General features: G+C 41.0%; 2 protein-coding genes across 7 annotated transcripts; both read right to left on the reverse strand.

Annotated features, from left to right (window-relative positions):
- Window positions 1–13,702: 13,702 nt before the first annotated feature.
- On the reverse strand, window positions 13,703–16,514 carry LOC136215332 (protein RAE1-like). Of its 4 annotated transcripts, none has more exons than XM_066002926.1 (7): window positions 16,307–16,514; window positions 16,088–16,149; window positions 15,885–15,984; window positions 15,698–15,742; window positions 15,045–15,116; window positions 14,577–14,657; window positions 13,703–14,109 (listed from the first exon to the last, which is right to left on the reverse strand). In XM_066002926.1, exons 2-7 carry the CDS (start codon window positions 16,102–16,104, stop codon window positions 14,038–14,040), a joined length of 387 nt encoding a protein of 128 aa, XP_065858998.1. In that variant the 5' UTR covers window positions 16,105–16,149; window positions 16,307–16,514; the 3' UTR covers window positions 13,703–14,037. The 4 variants fall into 4 exon arrangements, with proteins under 4 accessions (XP_065858998.1, XP_065858997.1, XP_065859000.1 ...); XM_066002925.1 differs by having other exon boundaries at window positions 15,840–15,984; XM_066002927.1 differs by having other exon boundaries at window positions 14,029–14,068; window positions 15,840–15,984.
- Window positions 16,515–20,994: 4,480 nt separating this feature from the next.
- On the reverse strand, window positions 20,995–24,343 carry LOC136215378 (BTB/POZ domain-containing protein At2g46260-like). Of its 3 annotated transcripts, none has more exons than XR_010682431.1 (6): window positions 24,082–24,336; window positions 23,596–23,663; window positions 23,280–23,462; window positions 22,379–22,499; window positions 22,010–22,226; window positions 20,995–21,133 (listed from the first exon to the last, which is right to left on the reverse strand). XR_010682431.1 is itself a non-coding variant. In XM_066002929.1 (6 exons), exons 4-6 carry the CDS (start codon window positions 22,393–22,395, stop codon window positions 21,124–21,126), a joined length of 267 nt encoding a protein of 88 aa, XP_065859001.1. In that variant the 5' UTR covers window positions 22,396–22,499; window positions 23,280–23,462; window positions 23,596–23,663; window positions 24,082–24,343; the 3' UTR covers window positions 20,995–21,123. The 3 variants fall into 3 exon arrangements, 1 of the variants encoding a protein (XP_065859001.1); XR_010682425.1 differs by having other exon boundaries at window positions 22,010–22,249; window positions 24,082–24,334; XM_066002929.1 differs by having other exon boundaries at window positions 22,010–22,249; window positions 24,082–24,343.
- Window positions 24,344–24,460: the final 117 nt, after the last annotated feature.

The following is a 24,460-nucleotide window of genomic DNA, read 5'->3' on the forward strand; positions in this document are numbered from 1 at the left end:
TGGGATTAACGAGATCGCCCAGTGGTTCCACCACTCGTTGATAGGCGAGCCTTTGAGGTGGTTCCGATCTTTGCCTGATTCTATCGAGGGTGATTGGTCGCAATTGGCAAGTCTATCCTTGGAGAAGTATAAGAAGGCTAAAGAGAGAGCAGCGAAAAGTAGCACAATGCAGATCGGGCCCATCAAGCGCCCGTTGCCAGCAGTTAGTAAGTATAACGGCAACAAAGACCCTATGGAGCATTTGCACTTCTACTTGTCAGCGATGGGGCTGTTGGGCTTTAGCGAAGAGGAAATCACCAGCTTGTTTTGTAATTCACTAATGGGTGAACCGCTGATGTGGTATATGTCCCTCCCGATGTACGTCAAAGGCAATTGGGCCGCAATGATGAAGAGGTTTATTAAGGAATACACGGTATGGATGCTGGCAGAGCAAACACCGGATTCGCCCTCCTATGAGACCCCTGAAGTGGTATTGGCAATGCCCAAGTATAATGGATATCGGAATCCCGCTGAGCATGCAACCTTATTTCGCAATCACATGTATGATGCCGGGTTCCCTCAAGGTGAGCTGCACGAGCATTTTTCGGAAACTCTTACGGGGGAAACTTTGTTGTGGCACCAAGGACTTTCAGAGGAAGAAATGGGCCATTGGATTCCCCTTCACGATGCGTTCGTGTCGAGATATGAGATGTATATTCCATGGACGGGGTCCCTAGAAGATCTGGATAGGATCAGGCAGTTCCCCGAGGAACCATTCGTGGATTACGCTAGGAGGTGGAGGAACCACTATGAATTATGTCGAGAAACTGTGAGTGATAAAGTGCAGCTCATGTATATACAAAGAAGCGCTATCCTGATAGTGGCAAGAAGAATGAACAGGGTGTTCCTCAAGAATTATGACGAGCTGATAGGTTGGGCGTTGTATGGATCGTCAGACCCCTCCTATATTAATCTGAATGTCCCTCATGTAATGGAACTGATGGTTGTGGATATTTGGGGAAGTTCATCGGATGAAGAGGATGCTGATCGAGGAACTCCTATCAATATTTGGGATGAATCTGATGACGAGTCGGAAATTGCCGTTACGACAAGATCGGGTCGTGTAGCCGAGGGGAAGGCACCCTTGGTTGAGACAGAGGTAGGAGAAGGATCGGCTCCCAAGCTGGATGATCAAGTCCTCGAGAAGTTGAAGAATACACAAGCTAAATCTACGGTATGGGAGGTTTTGTGCCATTCCAAGTACCACCGTGAGAATTTGATGAAGGAGCTGCAGAGCTTAGTCATTGCTACTGATACCGAGCCGGTAGCGCTAGTAGGGGCAATCATGGCCCGAAAGAGGACTGAAATCACTTTCACCGATGAGGATCTCCCGTAAGAGGGGAAGGCCCACAACAAGCCTTTGTACATCCGAGCTGAAATTAACGGGAAGAAGACTAGCTGTGTGATGGTCGATGATGGATCAGCCATTAATGTTTGCCCGTTGAAGCTCTTGTCCAAGTTGGGAGTGGAAAGAGGAGATTTGACAGCCTCGGAAACTGTGATCAGGGCCTATGATGATAGCCATAGGCACATTGAAGGAGTCTTCAAGGCTAAGCTGAAAGTGGGGTCGCATGAGGAGGAAACTGAATTCACCGTCCTAGATATCCTCGTAACTTTCGATGTGTTGTTGGGATGCCCATTGTTCCACAAGCTCGGAGGTGTGCCCTCCATGCTCCACCAAATGATCAAATTCCCCTTCGGGGAGGAGATAGTGACGATCAGAGCTGAGAAATTGAGTTCAGTAGCTGCGTTGGGGATCGAGCCTCAGCTTTTCTCCGGGTTCCAAGTTTCGGGGATCTATGAGTCTAGCATGACCGCCGATGTGATAAAGATGATGAAAGGGGGTTTCATCCCCGGCATAGACTTGGGTGCACACCATCAAGGGCTGCCAGAATCACCAGACTTCAAGAGTCAGAAAACCCGGAGCGGTTTGGGATATGAGTTGGGAGGCACGTCCAACAAAGGCTGCGAGGGGAAGGTGGGCCTAAAGAAGTATTTTATGAATGAGGGCCACGGTAAAGTTTATTCCGGAACTCCTGAGTCGTGGACTAGCACCAAGGAAAAGTTTCTGCCGGGATTCGAGATCTTCAACGATGTCACCAGCTGGGGCAAAGGAGAGGCAAGCTGCTTCATAGAGGAGATCATGATGCTGGACCTGAATGCCGAGGAGCAGGTCATTACTACTGAGGCAACTGTGGGAGCGGCAGATGAACTAAACACCTCCGAGGCCTATGAGAACCCCGAGAACCCCGATGATGACAATTATATTACTGCTTTGTTTGAATCTAACGATGTACTCGCCAATACTATCAATGAAATGAATTCTGATTTTGCTTACTTGCTTGATGTTGATTCTGATCATTCCATGCATTCTCATTCATATAACATGCCTACATTTGAAATCAATGCAATAGAAATGTCAACTTTCAATCTTGGCACGTATGAAAATCCTAAACTTATACAAATTGCTCAAGAATTAACTATTGAAGAGAGGAAAGAATTTGAGAGAATAATTAAAAAATACAAAATAGTGTTTGCTTGGACGTACGAAGACATGCCAGGAATTGATAAATCCATCGTAGCTCACCGCATTCCAACATACCCCGATGCTAAACCCGTAAAGCAAAAGCTTTGACGCATGAGGCCAGAATGAGCAGATAAGATCAGAGAAGAAGTGAAGAAATAGTTGGAGGCAGGTTTCATCGAAGTAATCGACTATGCTCCGTCGATCGCAAATGTAGTGCCAATCGTAAAGAAACACGGTAAAGCGAGAATGTGCGTCGATTACAGAGATCTCAACAAGGCTTGCCCCAAAGATGAGTTTGCGCTGCCTCACATCGACGTATTGATTGACAGTGCAGCTTCAAGCGTCTTGCACATAAATGTGGATGGTTTCATGGGCTACATGCAGGTTCAGATGGCCGAGAAGCACAAAGCAAAAACCTCGTTCACTACTGAGTGGGGGACGTACTGCTATAGAGTTATGCCGTTTGGTTTGAAAAACGTCGGGACAACTTATCAGCGAATGGCTACGGCACTTTTCCACGACATGATACACAAAAAAGTGGAGGTTTATGTGGATGACATGATGGTCAAGTCGGATACGAGAGAAGGGCATTTTGTGGCACTAAAGAAATTTCTGGCCCGAATCGCAGAATTCAAGCTAAGGTTGAACCCGAAGAAGTGCTTCTTTGGTGTTTCATCGGGGAAAATCCTAGGCTATGTAATCAGTAACAAGGGGATAGAAGTGGATCCCGATAAAGTGAAGGCTATACAGGAAATGCTGGCCCCGAAGAATGAGAATGAAGTAAGAGGGTTCCTGGGGCAGGTTCAGTATATCAGTCGATTTATAGCATGACTCACCACAATCTGCGAGCCAATCTCTAAGCTTCTGCGAAAAGATCAACCGACGGTTTGGAACGACAAATGCCAGCAAGCGTTGGAGAGCGTCCGGACCTATTTGACTAATCCACCAGCTTTGAGACCGCCTAAACTCGGAAAACCACTTCTCCTATATGTAGCGATCGAGGAGCGATCCATTGGAGCAATGTTGGCCCAGGAAGGGGACACCGGTGTGGAGCATGCGGTGTATTATCTGAGTAAGAAGTTACTGGAATACGAGCTTAAGTATAATATGATCGACAAAACGTGCGTGGCAGTAGTATGGCTAACGAAGAAGCTGCGGCACTATTTTCAGTCTCATAAAGTGATCATTATTTCCCGGATGGATCCCGTGAAGTATCTGTACCGAACTCCATCCTTAACCGGGAAGCTGGTCCGATGGTTGTTGCTCTTGTCAGAATTCGACATCGAATATGTAACGAAGAAGGTTATTAAGGGAAGAGCCATAGCCGAATTTCTGGCCAATCAACCCCTAAGTGCGGAAGAAGAGGAGATAAACTATGATTTTCCCGACGAGCACTTGAACGCAATAGAAGTTATACCGTGGAAAATGTTCTTTGATGGAGCAGTTAACTCGAATGGAGCCGGGGTAGGAGTGTTACTTATCTCACCGGAAGGGGAAAGGATCCCGATGGCAAAGAAGTTATCATTCCCTCTCACTTATAATATGGCTGAGTATGAAGCGTGCATCTACGGGTTAGAGTCGTTAGCAGCGCTGGTAGCATCGTATGTTGAAATCTGGGGCGACTCAAAGCTGATTATCGAACAAGCATAGGGAAATTGGGAAGAAAGGTTGTGCCCGTACCTAGATCAGCTAGAGGGGTTGGCACAGAGGTTCAGCGAGTACCGCTTTTATCATATTCCTCGGGTGCAGAACTAAGCGGCGAATGCTTTGGCCATTTTGGTGTCGGTATGGGATAATCCACGGAACCTTGCCTCAAAGCCTCTGGTATTGAGGAGGTCTCACAAACCATGCTACGAAGATGTAATGTTGTTAGGAGCAGATGAAAAGCCTTGGTATTTCGACATCGTGAACTTTATGAAAAGTGGAACTTATCCAGCGAAATCAGAACTTAGGGATCAGGCCGTGATCAGAAGGTTAGCTCAGCAATTCGTCATCCACAATGATTTGCTTTACAAAAGGCACACCGACGGATTACAATTGAGATGTTTAGATGAGGGAGAATCCCGTGAAGCGATGGAGTCAGTGCACTCGGGAATTTATGGAGCCCATATGGGAGGAGCAGTGTTAGCAAAGAAAATCGTAAGGCAAGGCTTCTATTGGCTCACCATGGAAAGAGATTGCAATGAATATGCTAAGAGATGCCATGATTGTCAAATCCACGGGGATTATAATCACCTGCCAGCTATGGAGCTGCACGTGTTGGCACCCATTTGGCCGTTTGCAGCTTGGGGCATTGATATCATCGGCGAAGTGAGGCATAATTCGTCAAACGGACACAAGTTCATCACAGTTGCCATTGATTACTTCACCAAGTGGGTAGAGGCAGAATCGTTTAGTAAGTTGGGATTTAAGTAGATAGGAAGTTTATCGAAAAACATCTAAGCACCAGGTTTGGGGTACCTCACCACATGATCACGGATAACGGGGTCCAGTTTCAGGGAGAAGTGAAAAATCTCTTCCAAGAATATGGTATTGAGCATCACAGATCCTCCCCATACCGTCTGCAAGCTAATGGGGCAGTAGAGGCAGCTAATAAGAACCTTAAGAGGATTCTCGTAAAGATAGTGGAGTCACATCAGAATTGGCACCAGCAGCTCCCACTTGCCTTGTGGGCCTATCGCACGACTATTAGAACATCCACTGGGGCAACGCCATTCTCCTTAGTATGTGGGGCAGAAGCAGTTCTGCCGATCGAGATTGAGAAGCGATCACTGAGAATCATGGTAGAAGCAGAGATTCCTAAAGCGGAATGGGTGAAGAAACGGTATGAACAGTTGGCATTGGTCGATGAGAAGAGGATGGAGGCCCTTTACCATGTATAGCTATATCAGAGGAGGATGGCCCGAGCCTTCAACAAAAGGGTTAAGGTTAGTCCTATCAAAGAGGGAGACATGGTGCTGAAACAGATCCGGATGACGCACACCGACCCTAGGGGCAAGTTTAGGCCAAACTGGGAAGGACCGTTTCTCGTGAAGAAGATGCTAAGCAAAGGGGCGGTGAAGCTAACTACTATGGACGGCATGGAGTTCTCCGAAACTACCAATATGGGTAGGCTTAAGAAATACTTTTTGTAAAAAAAAAAGAAAGGAAATAAAATTCCTGATAGATTGAAAACCTGCAAAGGGCGATCTATGCAACAATAAGGGACATCCCAATGGGGGAAAACCCGAGAGGGCACTCATTTGAAAATTCCGGGATAATAAAAGGGGAGTTGAAAAATCGCTGGGATCTGAAAACCAAAAAAATGCGGGTCCTGGTAACAGTAGTTATGTCTTGAGCAATTACAAAAATAATGTATAATTGGCTAAGTATTTCTGTTGTTTGTAAATAAATAAAGGCATGAATATATTTGAAGAGAATGATTGGAATTATTATGATCGACTGAATGCATTGTATTATAAATCATGAGTTATACATTTCCTATCTCTACCAAATAAAAAGCCTATATCCATATCCACCCCTCTCCCTACATACAATTTAGACATCGGGGTAATACTAATAAAAGAAAGCTACAAGACATAGTAATAATAGGCCTATCAAGGAGGAAACGGCCCAAAGTCCCAGAAGTCCTCAAAACCCCTCATATGTGAAGCTCGCTCCGCTGCTAGGGCCTCCTCGGCAGTCCGGCGTCCCTCCTCGGCAACATGGCGGCCCTCTGTCTCAATCCGCATGCTCTCCGCCCAGCTAGCATCCCTCTCCCGGTAGGCACGTCCGACCCGAGCATCGGCGTCCCACTGTAACTCGCTGACTCTCTGATCGATAGCATGAAGATCACTCTACAAAAGATAAATAAAAGGAAAAAACAGAAGTTATACATACATATGTGCATCACATGCATACATTTCACTACACTGTAACATAATAAGAATACTCACTAGGTGGCTGGCGCAACGCAAGTTGAGCTGCTCTCAGAAATAATCAGATAACCCCACAAAATCGGTGCAAGTCTCCCTTGAAGTATGGAGGGCATCAGGGGGATCAAACGGCACCATCAAAGTAAAAGCCGGAGGGGCAGTCTCAACGCCTGAGCAGGCCACGCCTGCCTCGCCATAACGGATCACCGAGTACTCTCTCCCTAAGGTAGGGAAGGGTACGCCTAGGGAGAGCTGCTTTGGTCGAGCAGCGCCTGAAGACTCGCCTGCATAGTAGGAAGGCTCGCCCGCAGAGGACGCTCTGGACGTCCGGGCCCGCGTATCGTCGAAGAAGTCCGACGTCCGAGCGCTCCTTGAAGAACCCTCCTGCGAACAAAGGCAAAAGAAACACACCCAACCATCTCACAAATAGAGAATAAGCAAAACCGAGTACTCACCGGAACCACATCAAGGTCGAAGATCCCAGCAACAGCCGCCACCGAGAACTCGTCCGCCGCGGGATCAACATCCATCACGACCTCAGGTGGGACTATCGGAGTCAGGAGCATCGATAAATAACGAGCTCGATCCCTCGTGCAGGCCCATATGCCTCGAGGCACTAAGCGGCTGACAAGGTCACGACGTATCCTCCGTAAGGGCATAGTCCTCACCGTAAACATAGAGGCGGGGATCTCACCCGAAGTCCAATAAAAGACGTCGGCCCCAGTAAAGCTCCGATCACCCAAATACCATACCCGCACGTATGGTCCGGTAAGCACGCACTGCTGCCTCTGGATGCGGATAACGTGTGCATACTCGGGACCGAAATCAAGGTCATCCCAACCGAAGGATATCTAAAGCATAAAGAGAATCAAACAAGAACGAGTAAAAATCTAGAATAATCAGGAGATGCTCACCTGCCCTAAGCTCCGTGTGTCGATCCAAGATAATGATCGTGCTAATGACGGCCTCGCCTCGTCACTCAAATCAAAATCCCTCCACCTCATCATAAGCGGAAGCGGATCCCCGCGCTGACTACTGCCACGGACGCTCGGGAGAATCCTCCTCTCATAGGCCCAAACCTGCTCATAAAAATCTACGTCAGAAAAGGAAGTCCTGAAGAGAATAAAAGACAAGCTAGTTGTAGAAAACGCACCCGGAGGGCGAAGGTATAGCCACCGAAGTCCTTGTGCTCACGGCAAGTCAGGTCCAGAAATCGATACAAATATGCCAGGCCGGCTCCGGCCCAATCGAAGGCTGACACCGCATCTAAGTCCCTGAAGGCCTGGACGAGACCTGCGTGTACGGTCCCGATCCAGTACGAAAGATCATATCGCCAAGAGCATAGAGAAGAAAACTACGTGTAGCCCTGTTCATAACATCTCTATCGCAAAAGTCTCACCGACTCAACAGTCCAAAGGTAGTAATAAACTTCGCAGGAGTAGATCGGATGCCCGTGTAGACTCCTGAACCAAGCACGGCGTCCATCTCATCGAGGTCAACCTCGGGATGCACCATATCGAAGCAAAAGGGGACCAGCACGTCACTACCCCATAGTCCGGTCAGCAAAGAGAAGTCCCTGGGCGAGATCGTCATCTCCCCGAACGGAAGGTGAAATGTATGGGTCGAATCTACCCACCTCTCACAGAGGGCTCGCAGGGCACGCCTGTCGCACACACCGTTGGCGCGTGGTAGCGCTAGGATAAAAGGCTCGAAGCCTAACTCCCGCACACGGCCTCTCACCACCGTCGGAAGCAAAGCAAACCAGAAATGGATGCCCTCGGTGGATCCCGATGTGATGATAGCTTGAGAAGGGATAGTACGAATAAGAGCGGGACTTAACTAAGGTCGTTATTCCTTAAGAGTTTCATTTTCATGTACGTCTAATAGATGTTTAGTCTAATTGGTTATTCTTTAAGTTCTTCAAAATTACTATTCTTTAAGGTTTTTATTCTCACGCACTTTCACGTGAAATTTAATGTAATTCATTATTCTTTAAGGCTACTAAAGTCGTCATTCTTTAAAAGCTTTATCCTAGCGCGCATTCACGTGGGATTTGACTTAATCCTTTATTCTTTAAAGTTTTATTCTCACAAGCATTCACGTGAAATTTAACTTAATTCATTACTCTTTAAAAATTCTTTTTGTTAAGATCATTATTCTTTAAAGTTTTGTCCGTAGGATCGTTCGCATAGGATTTAACTTAATTCATTATGCTTTTGGCATTCCCCTCTCACGCGTACTTGCGAGGAGCTTAATCCAATTTAATTTTTTGATGAAGGTTGTTTAGCACTATTCACGATTTTACTGTTCATGTTTACTATTCACGTGCACTATTCACGTTTTTACTGTTCACGTGCACTATTCACGTTTTTACTATTCACGTACACTATTCACGTTTTTACTATTCATATGCACTATTCACCTTGTTACTATTCATGTTTTTACCATTCACGTGCACTATTCACGTTTTTACTATTCACGTGTATAAAGTTCACATTTTGTCCAAAAATCATAAAGTGTTGTTCACATGCATGAAAAATTCGCGTTTTCTAGCTAAATGGCTCATAAGCGGTTAAAATGTTAGCATGCAAATAACGTTCAAACGGGGTTGCTAAAACCTAAAAGTCTTAACATAAAAAAAAGAGGTACTTACCCGATTTATGTTGGTCCTACTAAGATGAGAGTCGGGGTTCTGGAAAGGAACGACGCTTGACAAATCCTCGAAGACCACCTTCATACCCTTCGTCCCGTCGTAATTACTCGACGCCATCGCAAAGAATTCAAATGTTAGTGAGAGAGAGAGAAGTAGAGAGAGAAGGTGTGGGGTTAGAATGAACCCCCACCACCCTTTTATAAGGTAAAAAACCTTCTTTTCATTAAAAAGAAAAAGGAAAAAAGGACGATGTGACGTAAATGTAAAAAGTAAATAATTAATTACCAAGTGCACAAATCTCCGATTCGCAGTCCGTTTCAGCCTGCGTTTTTGCTAAGCAGTAACTATTATCCAGGGAGACGACTCCAGATGACAGTCAAAATTTACAGAACAGTGGCACCAGTCAAAATACAGACAACAGTCAATAAGAAAATAATTTTTAGCCCAAAAAGGCTCCAGACAAAGGGATAAGGTCATTCCTATCAACGACTTCAGTATGCAAGACAGTAACTCTAGTCAAAATACAAACGACAGTAGGCCGAAATCCAAAATCGCCCGAGTGTGCGCATTTTAGGGTCCACCTAAGGACCTAAACAAAATACATACCCGTGGTCGATGTAGAGACTAGGGTCGCTAGAAAGAGCCATATTACCTGCGGTCGATTTAGAGACTAGGGTCGCTAGAAAGAGCTATATTACCTGCGGTCGATTTAGAGACTAGGGTCGCTAGAAAGAGCTATATTACATGCGGTCGATTTAGAGACTAAGGTCGCTAGAAAGAGCCATATTACCTGCGGTCGATTTAGAGACTAGGGTCGCTAGAAAGAGCTATATTACCTGCGGTCGATTTAGGAACTAGGGTCGCTAGAAAGAGCCATATTACCTGCGGTCGATTTAGAGACTAGGGTCGCTAGAAAGAGCTATATTACCTGCATTCGATTTAGAGACTAGGGTCGCTAGAAAGAGCTGTATTACCTGCGGTCGACTCAGAGACTAGGGTTGCTAGAAAGAGCTATATTACCTACGGTCGATTTAGAGACTAGGGTCGCTAGAAGTGGCCACGTACCTACGGTCGATTTAGAGACTAGGGTCGCTAGAAAGAGCTGTATAACTTGCGGTCGATTTAGAGACTAGGGTCGCTAGAAAGAGTTAGGATTGGACGGTCGATGTAGAGACTGAAGACAAGCAAGGAGCTTGCGACATGGAGATCAGGTATTTCCCCTCCCAATCTATATGTGTCTTTTACTTTAATATATTTCCCATTGCATGTGTCGCATTCACGAAAATTCTTTTTTGAAAAAGCACACACGTCACTGTCAAAATAAAAAAGTAGGGGCAACTGTAGACACCGAGTCGGAGGACCTGTGACGAAAACCCACAACGGATGGTTAAAGTGGTTGGTTCCATTGGTTTAAAAATAAAAATCACAAGAAAGCCCCGGAGAATTGAGTGTCGGTTAGCAGGCAACTAACAGCGCCCCCTAACGGGCGAGCATCCCACGAACACCAGACACGGCACTCGACGCGTCAAACGCTCGTCCAACGAGTGTTTAATGCACACCCGATGCTCGTTGGGCGGCCATCCAACTCCCATTGGGCAAACGCCCGATGAACGTTTGGCGTCGCCCAACAGACGTGGGACGTGTGCCCGACGAGTGTCGGGCGCACGGCCGACAGTGTTGGGCGAGCGCCCAACGACGTTGGGCATGTGCCCAACGAATGTTGGGCATGCACCCAACCCGCATTGGGCGTCCGCCCAACGCCAGTTCGGCGCACGGCCAACAGAGGTTGGGCGCACTGCCAACAGAGGTTGGGCGTCGCCCAACCTGCATTGGGAGTCCGCGCCAATGCCAGATGGGCGTCGCCCAATACCCGTTGGACGCACGTCCAACCTCGAGATCCGTGCCTATAAAAGGCACAGATCCCCATGCATTTGGGAGGAGGAATTTTGGGGAGCTTCTGTTTCTAAAAAAAATTATTTTAGAGAGAAAAAGTAAATTTTTGGGGAAAAACATTTTTTTTCCTAAAAATTGAAAATTTCCAAAAAGTTAAATATTTTACAAAAACACCGAAAAACACAAAAAATCATAACTCGTGGAATCAACTGACTTCGACTGTCAATACCGATCTTGAGGTATTGTCTGAGGACTAGACTCGTTTAATTTATTTATTTCGTTTATTTATTTTATTCTTAGCTTTGTTTATTTATTTATTTTATCACATTTATTTATTTTCTCATATTTATTTAATTCTCGTCTCGTATTAAATAAACGTTTTGGTTTTAAATAAAAACCTCGTTTTAAAGTCCCAACACGAACCGTGACCCGATTTAAGGGTAGTTCGGGGTTAAAACGTTGTAAATATAGAATTTAAAAAGCTTTTTAAATTAATGTTTTGAAATAAAACATTGTTTTGGGAGGCTCCGCTATAGACCAGGACCCAATTTGGGTAGCTCGGGGACCAAAATGATTGAATAGAGTAGATCTAAAGTTTTTTGATAAATTTGGAAATTATTGGACTGTTTCTGTAATTTTCCGTTTTCTGTCACCAAAAGCGGTTTACCGACGGATTTTCCATCGGTAAAGCTGCTGGAACTAAAAAATTGTCTTTCGAGCTCTGGCCCTGCCGAGCAGCTTGATTCCGCGATTGGTTGCTTTCGGCGCCAATCACAGAATCTATCGTCAACGGTATCCACCCGCTGGGTCTTCCGGACGAGGCCGCGACACCTACACCAGACCAAATAAAATTCCTCATATGCAGTCATACATGTAATCAGCGCAGAGGGCCACTTATAAATGATAAAAGAGTGAATGAAGCTACCAGTAATTACAGAATTTACCAGAGCCACTCTCCCAGCCATAGACAAACAATGCCCTTTCCATTTAGCAAAGTGAGCAAGCGCCCTGTCCATCAAACTAGTGAGATGTCGTGTCTTTGGTAAACCAAAAAACAAAGGGACTCCAAGATAGCGTAATGGAACAGACCCTTGACGAATACCAATAATATTAGCAAGACGATTGCCACGTCCAGAAGAAACAAAGGAGCCCATAAATAATTCAGATTTGTTCCAACTAGCACACTGACCCGAGATAGATCTATACAGCTCAAATACACCCTTAATAACAGCTAGATTACCCGAAGAGGCCCTGCAAAAGAGAAGAATGTCATCAACATAAAATAAATGAGTCAGAAACACCTTTAAAGAAGTATATTGCATTGGAGCAAGTCGCCCAATATCCACGAGGTGAAGCAACCAACGACTAAGAAAGTCCTCGGCAATACCAAACAATATAGGAGACAGTGGATCGCCTTGTCGAATCCCTCTTGAACATCTGAAATATCCACTAATGGCTCCATTGTTCAAAATTGAAATCCGAGATGTAGATAAAACATTCAGAATCCAGTCTCTGAATTGAATAGAGAAACCAAAAGCGTCCATCACGGTAAGTAAAAAATTCCAATTTTTAAGTGTAAAAAGCTTTCCTGATGTCAACCTTCAAGGCTAAGTTCCCTCCAAAACACTTTTTATGAAGCATATTAGTGCCTTCAGAAGCAAGCAAAATGCATTGGTGAATACTTCGTCCAGGAATAAATCCAAATTGATTATGAGAAACAATGCGAGATGCAATAGAAGCGAGTCTATGAGCCAAAAATTTTGCAATTATTTTATAACTAAAGTTGCTCATTGCAATAGTCCTATACTGATCAAGAGATATCACACCCTCCACCTTTGGGATAAGGACCATAATACTGGAGCACAGGCCAGGATGTATCATACCACTCATAAAGAAGCTTTTGACAATAGCAAACACATCAGCACCAACAATATCCCAGAAAGACTGAAAAAAGACCCCCTGAAAACCCATCAGGTCCGAGAGAACTACTGCTATTCATTGCAAAGACTGCCATACGAACTTCATTCATATCCGGGCAACGAGTAAGCAAATCATTATCCAAGTCAGAGACAAGATGTGAAAAAACCTAGATCATAATTCTCCGACAAGACCTCATCATTTTTAAAAAGACTTGAATAAAATTCAGCAATATGTGTCCCAATTTGATTCGGATTAAAGACCAGCTCATCCTCAATTTGAAGCACTGAAATCCCAGGGGCAGCAGCTCGAATAGATGCCATACGATGGAAGAAGCTAGTATTTCGATCTCCCTCCTTAAGTCATCTAACTCTGCTCTTGTCACGCAAACACTAGTACAGAAATGGCCTATGGCCACGGTCGTTTACCATCATTAGCCACGGTTGTACAACCGTGGCTAAAGGAGGCATGGCAAATGCTTGGCGTCTTTAGCCACGGTTGTTCGACCGTGGCCAAAGGGCATTAGAGTCGGTTTTACAAATAACCGACTCTTAATGCCTTGCGTTTTTGCCACGGTTGTAACAACCGACTCTAATGCTCTGATCATTAGAGTCGGGTTGTTCTAACAACCGTGGCTAATGATATGGTTTTAATTAAAAAAATAAAATAAAATATTGGATTGAATGGAGTTCTAATATTGAAATATAATTAAGCATAAATATTATTACAAGATGGCAGATGATAAGGAAAATGAGCAGCAGCAAAATACTAGACCTAATCAGTAGCTACCATAGGAAATATTGCATTAAAACAAAACAAAAAAGCGAGAGCAAACTTGAAAGGATATGAAGGTCACAGAAAGCCGGAAATACGAAGTAGAAAATTCAAAGAATTTGAGCTCAATACACAATACCATGAAGCCACTCTTTGAGAAAAAAAAAATTAAGATATTAACTTCCAAACTGAAAAAGTTCCAATATGTAGCCAAATTAATGGCGAGATGCAGCAAAATCATACATGTCCCAATCCTTGTATTGAAGATTGTATGTATTGTTGCGGAGCAAGGAGTTGCTGTTGACTGTGAGGTAACTGCATCATCTTTTGCCTTTGTTGTTATTGCTGCTGCTGTTGTTGAGTTTATTGTTGAAGAGAATCTCAAAAACACTCTGTTTAAGATATTCATCTCTTCTACTATCATATGCAACTTACACAAGCATCAATCAAGTTGAGCTTTTTCTTACAAAAGTACAGAATTAAATTCAATGAAGGTTTTCAGGACTTTTGGTAGTAAAAATTCCCATCATCAATAACCAAACAATAATAATCACAACCACCACAATTCCTGAAGCAAAGCTTATTCAACTACTGCCTTATTAAATAGAAAAGATAAAATGTAAATACATGTTATCCAGAAAACAACAACTACTGCCTGACCCTACATGTTATCATAATGGGATGAGTATATGCACCTATTTTCTACATTAGTCAATTCTTTCTCTACCGGCTAATTCAATTCAAGAAAACTCAACTGTATATCGACAATGGTACTTTATAACTGACAAATATTCCTCCTCCTATCAACCTTTTACCGCCTGCCACTTGCTCCAACTCGAGAACTTAGAAATCAAGTTACCTGTGGCGAATGCAGATAGATGTATGTCTTTGCGGTTTGTGGGTTGTGATTCTCTGCATCCTTACTCCAGTCATAACACACCTAAACAAAACCATATCATATCAACAATTTAGAACCGTTCCATGTCTACTCGGGATGGAAATGGTTTAGATATACTAAGATTGACATTTTTACTCAACACCTAAAGGTCCAAGACACATTATGAAGAAACCATACATATCACTACACACTGCTTAATGATATGAGATTAAATATTATTCCCACTGTATCCATTGCATTTAGGTACTTTTAAGCTTTATGTAGCACACACAACAACTTTTGCTTAGTTTAGACATATGGTCCTTAATGATATGAGATTAAATATAATTCCCTCTACTTCGTAACTAACACATTTGAATGTCACATGTCAGAAAGTAAATTTCAGTGACATAATCATAGTCACAAAGATAGGAAAGTTATACACATTACCGAATATGCATATATTGAGCCATCATTGTTGAAAGCACTCGAAGGTATAGGGTGAGGGCACCGTGACATGGCCTGAAAAATTACATAAAGTCAGCTACACATTAGACTTCAACTCTTAAGAAGAAATTAACCAAAGAACCAGCATTAAGGCAATTTTTTAATTGGTGACATAATCTTATGTAAAACATTAAAAGCACACAAGTAGGCATATATATATATATTTGGTTGGTGACCATAATTTTCAATGGTGGTTCAGAACATAATGAATATGTAATCTTAGAAGTGATAACCCAAATGGTGAAAGTAAATGGTCACATCCTTTCTCGCAAGTTAGGATCAATACGAAAGGCAAAAGGCACAGCCATAGGTGGTGAATTGTACTCTTTCATATTCATATTCACTTGATATTGATGATATGGATTTTGATTTTCCATCATTTCTCCACAGCCATCTCCTTTTATTGCTGCATTTCCAAATTATCAACCAATCATTACAAATTAATCACCATTTTTTCTTTTTCTTTCTTTTAACTCCCTATGTGTGCCAAACTATATTTAATTAACAATCTTAAATCCTCCAAGCAACTCATTGTTCCTTGAATTCACTATTATAATATACACAGAATATAATGAAGAAGGAATGAGAGACTATACCAGTTCAAAGATGAGAGGATTATTTTCTTCCTCCAAATTTTCAACCTGAAAAATAAAAAATTGGAACATAAAGTTCATAAGACTGTCAATCAAGAGCTAAAGAATAAAAATAAAATGGACTGATTTAAATATTTATACATACATATAGTAGAACATTAATTAAGATTAGGGTGCTAATTAAGCTAACCCTTTGGTTAAAGACACCATCAAGGCCTTGTTTAAGGCTTCTTTCTATGTCCATGAGCTCCAAGCAGTGCATCGAACCGATATCTAATCCTTTCAAGTGCCTGCAAAATATACAAAACTCGAACCCGAGACCTTACTTGAGGGGAAAGAACGCGTTTTCTTTATCGCTCCAATGAACAACATATTAGTGAAAGAAAGATTTACCTGAGCTCAATCTCCATGTTGTCATTCTCTTTCTTGATTCTATCAATTTCATTCTTCAGGCTCTGCGTTTTTTTTTTCAAACAGGAAACCCTAAATGTTAAGTATATTTACCAGTTGTGAAATCGAACACGAAGTCCAAATAGTGAAATCAAAATAAGTGTACCAGTTGTGCTGGGAGATAAGCATAAGAAATCGAAATCCCATGAATAGAAATCTAACCTGCCTCCGAAATCGAACACGAGCTCCAAATAATGAAAGATGAACTCGAACTCCAAAGATCACGAAGACGAACTCGAACCTATCTAACTTCAACCTAGAACACCAACAGGCACTCGAACTCCAACGAACATGAACGAGTACAGAGATACAGTTTTAGCGCAAGAAGAAGAAGAAAAAAAGCAGAGAGAGAGAGGGGTTCACGCAAAGAAGTGTGGAAATACAATGTTTTATATTTATATAAGGGCTTTAGAGTCGGTTTTAAATAAACCGACTCTAAAGATTGTCATTGGCATCGGTTACAATGATAACCGATGCCAATGACCATTTAGTAGCGTCAGTTTACATTGAACCGATGCTAATGAGCCTAATTGGCGTCGGTTCAATTTAGACTGACCCTATTAGTTAGGTCGTTAGCATCGGTTTTTATAAAAACCGACACCAATGATTCTCAGAAACACACGTTGTACTTAAAAATAATATTTAGAGTCGGTTATTGAAAACAACCGACTCTAATAAGGCCTTATTAGAGTCGGTTTTTTTCAATGACCGACTCTAGTAACCTTTAGCTACGGATTTTATAGACAACCGTAGCTAATAAGACGTAGCTATAGGTCATTTCTGTACTAGTGAAAATAGCCTCCTTTCTATGCAAAATATTATCCAAGTGTGCATGAGCATTCATCTCCTCATGATGTAGTTCAAGAGTAAACCCATTCTCAGATATTTTCGCCTGCACACGGGCCAGATCCGTCTCAGCATCAGTGAGACACATATCAATGTTACCAAAAACCACTTTATTCTAGTGTGGAGCACCGAATGAAGTCACTTAAGTTTATCGCATAAAGCTTGCATAAGAGGTAAGCTAGGATGCATTCCATTCCAAAAATCAGCAATCACATCCCTAACCCCCGGATGCAGAATCCACATAGACTGAAATCTGAATCTAGAGATAGGGCGATTCCCCTTGGAGCAGCTAAACATCAAAGGGCAATGGTCAGAGTGATGTCGCGGCAAAGCCAAACTGCAAATCGATTCCCAGAAGTCCGAGAATAAAGCAGATAATAAAACTCTATCCAAACGACATTCAACCCGCGCAGAGCCAGACCTGCCCTTAGACCAAGTAAAAAAGGCCCCATGAGTAGGACCATCAACAAAAGAACCAGAATCAATAAAATCACGAAACTCCCTACAAGGACGCAAAGCAGGAGCCCGTCCCGATTTCTCGTGAGATCCAAGGACAGAATTAAAATATCCAAGAAGCACCCAATGCCCATTCAACCTATTTTGATGAGCCAAAATATCATCAAACATACTGACATGTCTATTTGCCTAAACGCTCCCGTAAACAGAGCAGACAAAAGTATTTAAATTAGACAAACTCAGAATAACAAACTGTTCATGTCTGAAACAAATATTGGTAACCATGGAAGAATTAATCTTTGCAAAAACCCATAGAGTTGGAAGCTCCTTATTGTTCATAGCAATTAAAGACAAACCAAGCCTTCTCTAGAATGCCTCATTAATAGAACTGAACTCCACCATAGGCTCAGCTAAACAAAGAAAATCTGGTTTATAAAGTGAACACAAACGATGCAAGTAACCCTGAGTATCCCTATTAAGAATACCCCTACAATTCCAGTAAAGAAAGATCATTTAAAACGGACCGAAGGTTTACTCGCTCGTTTGTTTCGAGCTAGAAAATTCTCCGTTGTTGTCATAATTTTTTCCCTCTGCCTTACTTTCTTAGTGCTAACTGTGTTCCAGCTATTGTCATCCTGCTCTGCCATATCAGCCCATGATTTAGTATGAGATGATGATTCAGATGCTGAATCAGCTCCCTCATATCTAGTGAGAATATTGTCCATTCCAGGTGAATCTGGCCTATCAGTTTCATCACAACTGTATTCATCCCCCTTCCTAAGTTGCGGGCTGCCAGGTAGAACAACCTCCGCCACACAACCAGTATCACTAGGAGGCCTAAGCTCAGAAAGAATCCGTGAAGTGGCATATTGAACAGCCACCTCGGTCTGAATTGCATTTTTCACAAACTTCATCTCATGCGAAACCATTGTACATTTTCTTTCAATAACCGGAGCCTCTAGAACCTTTTCCAAATGTTTTTTTATTTTTCCTGCAGTCATAAGCCATATGGCCAATGTTTGAACAAACTTTACAGAAGCTTGGTAATCTCTCATACACCACATCTATCCAAATTTTTTTTCCTTCTCTCTCAATACCCATTTTAACAGGAAGCTCCCAAACTCACCTTCAAGAGTGGTATTATCAAATCGTATAAGCCCTCCACCCTTTGAAATATCCGAAAAAATTTGAGGATCCCAATACTCCCACGGAAGAGAATATAATCTAACCCAAACCTGAGCATTTGTAGACTTCTCATCATAGGGGTCAAAGTCAGGAACCCAGGGTTGCAAACGGAAAGTACCTGGCTTAGTATTGATAATGCCCCATGCTAACAACTAATTCTTGATCTCCTAGGATCCCAAAACCACATGAAAAAAGCCTGTCCCAATAGATATCAGTCGCCAAGAATCCTTCAAACCCCAAACCTTTGTTAAAGTTTCCTTAAGAGAAAGAACCTTCCATAGGGCATCTCCTTTGTTTAAGATTAACCTGCCAATCAGAGATAAGGAGCAAAGGGTCGCACGCCTATCATAGGCAGATTGAGAAATTCGAACCGACCGAAGACCGCCAATATCAGAAATCACAACAGACGAGCAAGGAGTCGGATCCAGATTCCCAGCAAGGACCTTGGCAAATGACCTGCCCTGCACCTCCAAATTATGCTTTCTCAAAGGATCCTGTGAAATCAAAGCAATATGTGGTTGTGGGATACGCGATTACGAATTATGAAAAGGGGCCTTTGGATTAAAGAGAACCCCTATACCGAGGAAGTTATCTAGATAATCCATGGTGGATAAAGAGTGATTTCTAATGATTTGGAATTTAGTAAGGAAGGTTTTGGAGTGTTTTTAGGCAGATTTGAATCTCCATAACTTTATAGGATACTTCCTTTTCTTGCTATAATTGATTTATAATTTAGTAAGGAAGGTTTTGGAGTTTTTAGGAATGTTTTCTTCTAATTTTCCTTAACAGTTGCAAATGTCAAATTGTATTTCTTCCTGGAATATGAAATTGCATATCCGGCGACTTGATGATCAACAAACCTGATCTTGTGGTGGTACTTGGTGACTTGTGAGAAGATAGATCTGAAAAAAAGAAGACAGACAGATGACAATGATACAAATTTTCCATCTAGACAAGGATGGATGGGAGAGCAGTTCTCATCTCCATCCTATCGCATTTGCAAACCTAAGTATGTATCATATTTTATCTGAATTTTTATATTGTGTTCTACTTGTTTTTAATAAATAAAATAAAAAATTTCTAACATCCAATCAAATTTAAAGACATTTCATCCTTAAATAGATTATGAAATTGAAAAAAAAAATAAATTAATTGATATGTAGTTAATGCAGCATGTGTGAATAAAATATTTGATTTTTTTAATAATATCCAAAATTAGTCTAACCGACTTAGAATATATGAATAAAATATCTAATTTTTTAATAATATTTAAAATTGATCTAACTAATCAACGGTAAACCAGTAATATTAAACTCTAGTTAATTATTTTTTAGTCTTAAACTCTGCTTAAAAATCCAGTAATATTGGGTTTAATATTTGACATGAACCATGAATTCAAACCTTTATGATTTGCAAAAATAATTCACTCATATAAAAATAAAATAAATAAAGAATATACTATTCAATTTTTTTTTTAGAAAAATCGCATTCACAAATTACTCACACACACTTGCCTGCTTTACCCATACTAATTTATATCAATGTTATCCATGTGAATAAATTTTCCTGTCAAACTTGCACTAGTACAGAAATGCTTACTTGTGTCGCACTTTTTCATGTTGTTGTGTCGCACTTTTGTGCGACACAACAGGGGTGCGACACAAGAACTTTGCATCGCTCTTGAGAGCGACACAAGCTACTCATCTTTTGTGTCGCGCTTGTCACGTGTGTGATACAATAGAGCGATAACTCTTGTGACGCGCTTCTAGAGTGTGCGACACAACATATGATACTTCTTGTGACGCGCTCTAAGGGTGCGCGACACAAGCTCCCCGATTAATCTGGTACACTTTGTATCGCTCCTTCCTCACGCGCGATACAAAATATTGATATTTTTTTAAAAAAAAATTTACAAAATTTTCCAGCATCTAGCATAAAATTTTATAATCAAAATTTACTTGATTCTACATGATATTATAGAACATACACATAAAACTACAAGTACCACATTGCATAAATACATACATATTCAAAATATAATCACAACTTAATTTCTTCAAGAACTAGTTGCATATATAACAATTAATTCAACTTGTCATATTCAAGTTTGTAACCAAAAAAACTAGAAAGATGAATAAACACTTAAGCAAATATCTACCTAATTGTCATATTCAATTAATTCAATTTTGTTGCTTTCCCAGTTTCTGTTCCAACATATATATATATATACCTAAAACCTTCTTCAGTTTTCGACAGGTCATGAATGGGAAATGTATAAGCCGACCAAGTCTTGTGCCAAGAAAGGTCATGAATGGGAAATGTATAAGCCGACCAAGTCTTGTGCCAAGAATTTCCCTTCGTTCGTCCAGTTTGTGATAATGCATGCGAGCCCACTTGAGGAAAAAATCATATACAGTATCCTCTGACACTACTTGGAGATCATCACTAGATAAAACTGCCTCAATACCAGCCAACGGCAAGTTAAGGACTTCTCATGGGAACCTAAAAAGAGAAACAGAACACTAATAAAGTTCATAATTCGAAAAGAGAAACAGAACACTAATAAAGTTCATAATTCGAAAAGTTAAAATAAGCCAAAAGTTAAAAAGTATAAGCTCATGAGTAGGGGTGGCAATTCGTGTGAGCGGATCGTGTTCGTTTTTGCATTAGCAAGTTAACCCTTACCCATCCAAAAGTTTGACCAAAAATATATATAACAAATTTGTGACCCGTTAATATCATGTTGGGTTCGTGTATTGTGTTCACAGATCACATATAATTTTACTATCTCCGTTAAGGATGACATATAATTATATAAAAAATATGGGAGGTTCAAGTCATGTTCGTAAATTAATTGTTATTTGTTACGTATACATGCAAAAATATGAGAGGATGTCATAATAATTTTAAATATTCATGTCATTTGCAAGTTAGTAATGCAAACCTTAGCCCAACCCAAAAATTTGCATCTCAACCCAAAAATAACCTATTACCTGTTTAATAAAGCACTAACGGACTGAATTCGTGCTGGGTTCATGTTATGTTGTTTGGTCCTGTATAACATTGCCACCTCTAACCTCTAAGCTCATCATATTAATTTACATATCTATTAAGCAAAAGTAGTGGTAAGTAATGCCTGCCACACCATGTATCCAAATCTATGTTGCACAAACACTAACGGACACCCCGAAATGGAAGCGAACACCGGGAAACGTCATTTTTAAAGATAGCCTTCAGCAAACTGAAACGGACACGAAACATAGAAACGCTACTATAGAGGAGTGTCCATGCAACATAGATCCAAATCCAATCCATCTGAAATAATGTCTTATGTTCAAATAAGGATATACCTATTTAACAAATAAATAAGTAACTCACTTGGTTATGTCCTTGTATCGTGCCGCAAGAAATTGCTTTGCTGCATCCGTCAATGGCTGAACTGCTTCGGCCATCAAAACTGTAGAAGGCAAATCCAAGTAGAGCAAGGCAGACTCACAGGTCATAGGTAAATTTGGCAACATCCTGCTGCAATATCTCATACATGATGCTACCTCAAATTTGTCAGCATCCATTAGCACATCCAACAAAGAAGTAGCTGCAGTTGTTGATAGACTATTACTATACATAAAATTAAGAAGGTCCATCAGTGCCGCTTCTTCTTTAATTCAAATAAATTATATAAAATCAATGAACCATTTGTATAATTGGTCATCAAGAATTATCCTGAAAACATGAAGAAATACTAACCAGTTTCCCTTGATCATCAGGAATTATCTTGAAAAAATGAAGAAATTGGTCATTGTTTCTCTTGGGGTAAGAAGCCATTCTCTTCTTTACGTTGACTTCTTTTTGTGATCCAGGATTTGCACTATATATATGAAGACAAAGAAACCAGCCAAATATATCAATATATTTCGTTAGAATATCCAGCCAAATGTTCTACAGAATAAAGTAGTTTGAAGAGTGGTTAGAATTGTCACTTTCATTCAATTCATTAAATTGCTCTGTCATCTTATAGACTCGCACTAATAAAGATGGCACCCTCCTCAGTTATGACAACACAGAAACTACATAATTATATCTTTCCATAATTAAGTTGATTTCCCCCGAGTTGTCGAGTTCGAATTCTGGTTTCCCTCAAGTTGTCGAGTTCGAATTCTGGTTTAGTGTAATAGACTTTAATTAGTAAAGGAGTTACCATTGTCTAATCAAACTTCGACAAGAAAAAAAAAGCCTTGAAGTCTCCACAGCATTTGAATAAAGCAAAACACAGGTGTTAAAGTTGAGAACAGGTATGTTAAAACTTGCTGCCAACAACATGACCATAATCTCTCGAAAAGGAAAAAAAAAAAGAAAGGAAAAGCAGACCATAAACATATCCTACATACTTTTTCAATAATCAACTAAACTTTGTGCAATTTATTTTCCCTGTTTTAATTTACTCTATTTTATGATAATTAATAACTCCTTTGAGTTCAACATTACTATTCTTTTTAATACTTTCTTTCATAAAAAAAATGGCCACAGCACTGTAACCATAATATTACCTTGCATATATAGATCATTCATTATTAGATGTTAATCTTTTGTTAAAATTAACAATTTAAAGACCTCGAGGGAGAAAATATTGAGGGGAAAATAACAAAACCTTTAGATTTTGTGCAGAAGAGGAAACAACAGCTCTAGGCTTTGATTGACAACTCAATGCAACACCTCTTCCAGCAGATACACCCAGTGGAGACCTATGATTTTGAAGTGTGCCCCATAGTAACTGATTTCCCCGAGTAGCTGGAAAATCTCTCCTTAAAAACAAACTTTGCCTAGAGGTGCCCTGTTCAAATAAAAATTCCAATTACAACTTACACACACATATAACATAAAATCTACAAGTTATAAACCAAATGGAAGCAAGATGAAGGTCATAAGAAGAGGAATTTCATAGCGCTGTTAACGGAAACACTCACTTGCAAGAACTGAGTGGCAGCTGAGAGTTCCAGGGTACCAGCCATTACTTGAACTTTTGCGGTTCAGACTGAAATCAAAAACCAAAACATGTTAAAATAGAACTGAATGCAGATTGAAGGATGAACATAACAGATTAAAAAGGGAAAAGAAAACGAAGACTTCAGTTCAGCCGGTTTTCCAGTTATGTATATATAACAAAAGGTATGGCCCCGCTAAAAGCATGGAGAGTGAGAGATCAATCCAAAATCAAAAGAAAGAAAAATTGTTTCCTCGTTATTGAATCAAAATGCAGATAATATATGAAATTAAATGCAAAAAACAACAGTAGTCACGGGGCAAAAGTTTAAATCCGTAGTATCCACTTCAGTGAGTTCGAAGACTACTTAAAAGGCTTAAAAATTCAGAAAAATGAAATATGCAGCAGCAAGCCACAGCAAACGTGAAGTTTCTAAGATTTGTAGCACCAACTACGAAATTCAACTAACCATTTTTTTTGTGTGTGTAACTGAACATTTTAAATCCTTTAGATTTTGTGCACTAGAGGTGGAGATCGAGAGGTGGAGGAGGCAGTGGAGAAGCCGCTCCCTGTTTCCGTCGTCGTGACAAGTGGAATGACCGGAGATACGAACGGCGGTGTGCGAGATGGCGGTGCGAGGTGGAGGTGGCGGTGCAAGGTGGAGGTGGAGGTGGCGGTGTGCGAACCCTGGAAAATAAGGAAGGAAGCAGAGATGGGTAAAGAAAGCATACGATTACGATTAGTGAATGAGTAATGGTTAAAAAAGAAAAGATTCTGGTTAATATTTAAAAATATTAATATTCATTATAATTAGTGAATAATTAACAAGTAATAAAATGAGTTCAGGT

The sequence above is a fragment of the Euphorbia lathyris genome, chromosome 1, assembly GCF_963576675.1.
Source record: "Euphorbia lathyris chromosome 1, ddEupLath1.1, whole genome shotgun sequence".
NCBI lineage: Eukaryota > Viridiplantae > Streptophyta > Magnoliopsida > Malpighiales > Euphorbiaceae > Euphorbia > Euphorbia lathyris.

What these genes read in the sequence shown, in the direction of transcription:
- LOC136215332 (XM_066002925.1), bottom strand. An exon ending in ATCCTCTCATCTTTGAACTG is followed by an intron (nt 15,117 to 15,697) that starts GTATAGTCTCTC and finishes GTAATTTTTCAG; the next exon opens with GCCATGTCACGGTGCCCTCA. An exon ending in TCTATCTGCATTCGCCACAG is followed by an intron (nt 14,110 to 14,576) that starts GTAACTTGATTT and finishes TATCTTAAACAG; the next exon opens with AGTGTTTTTGAGATTCTCTT.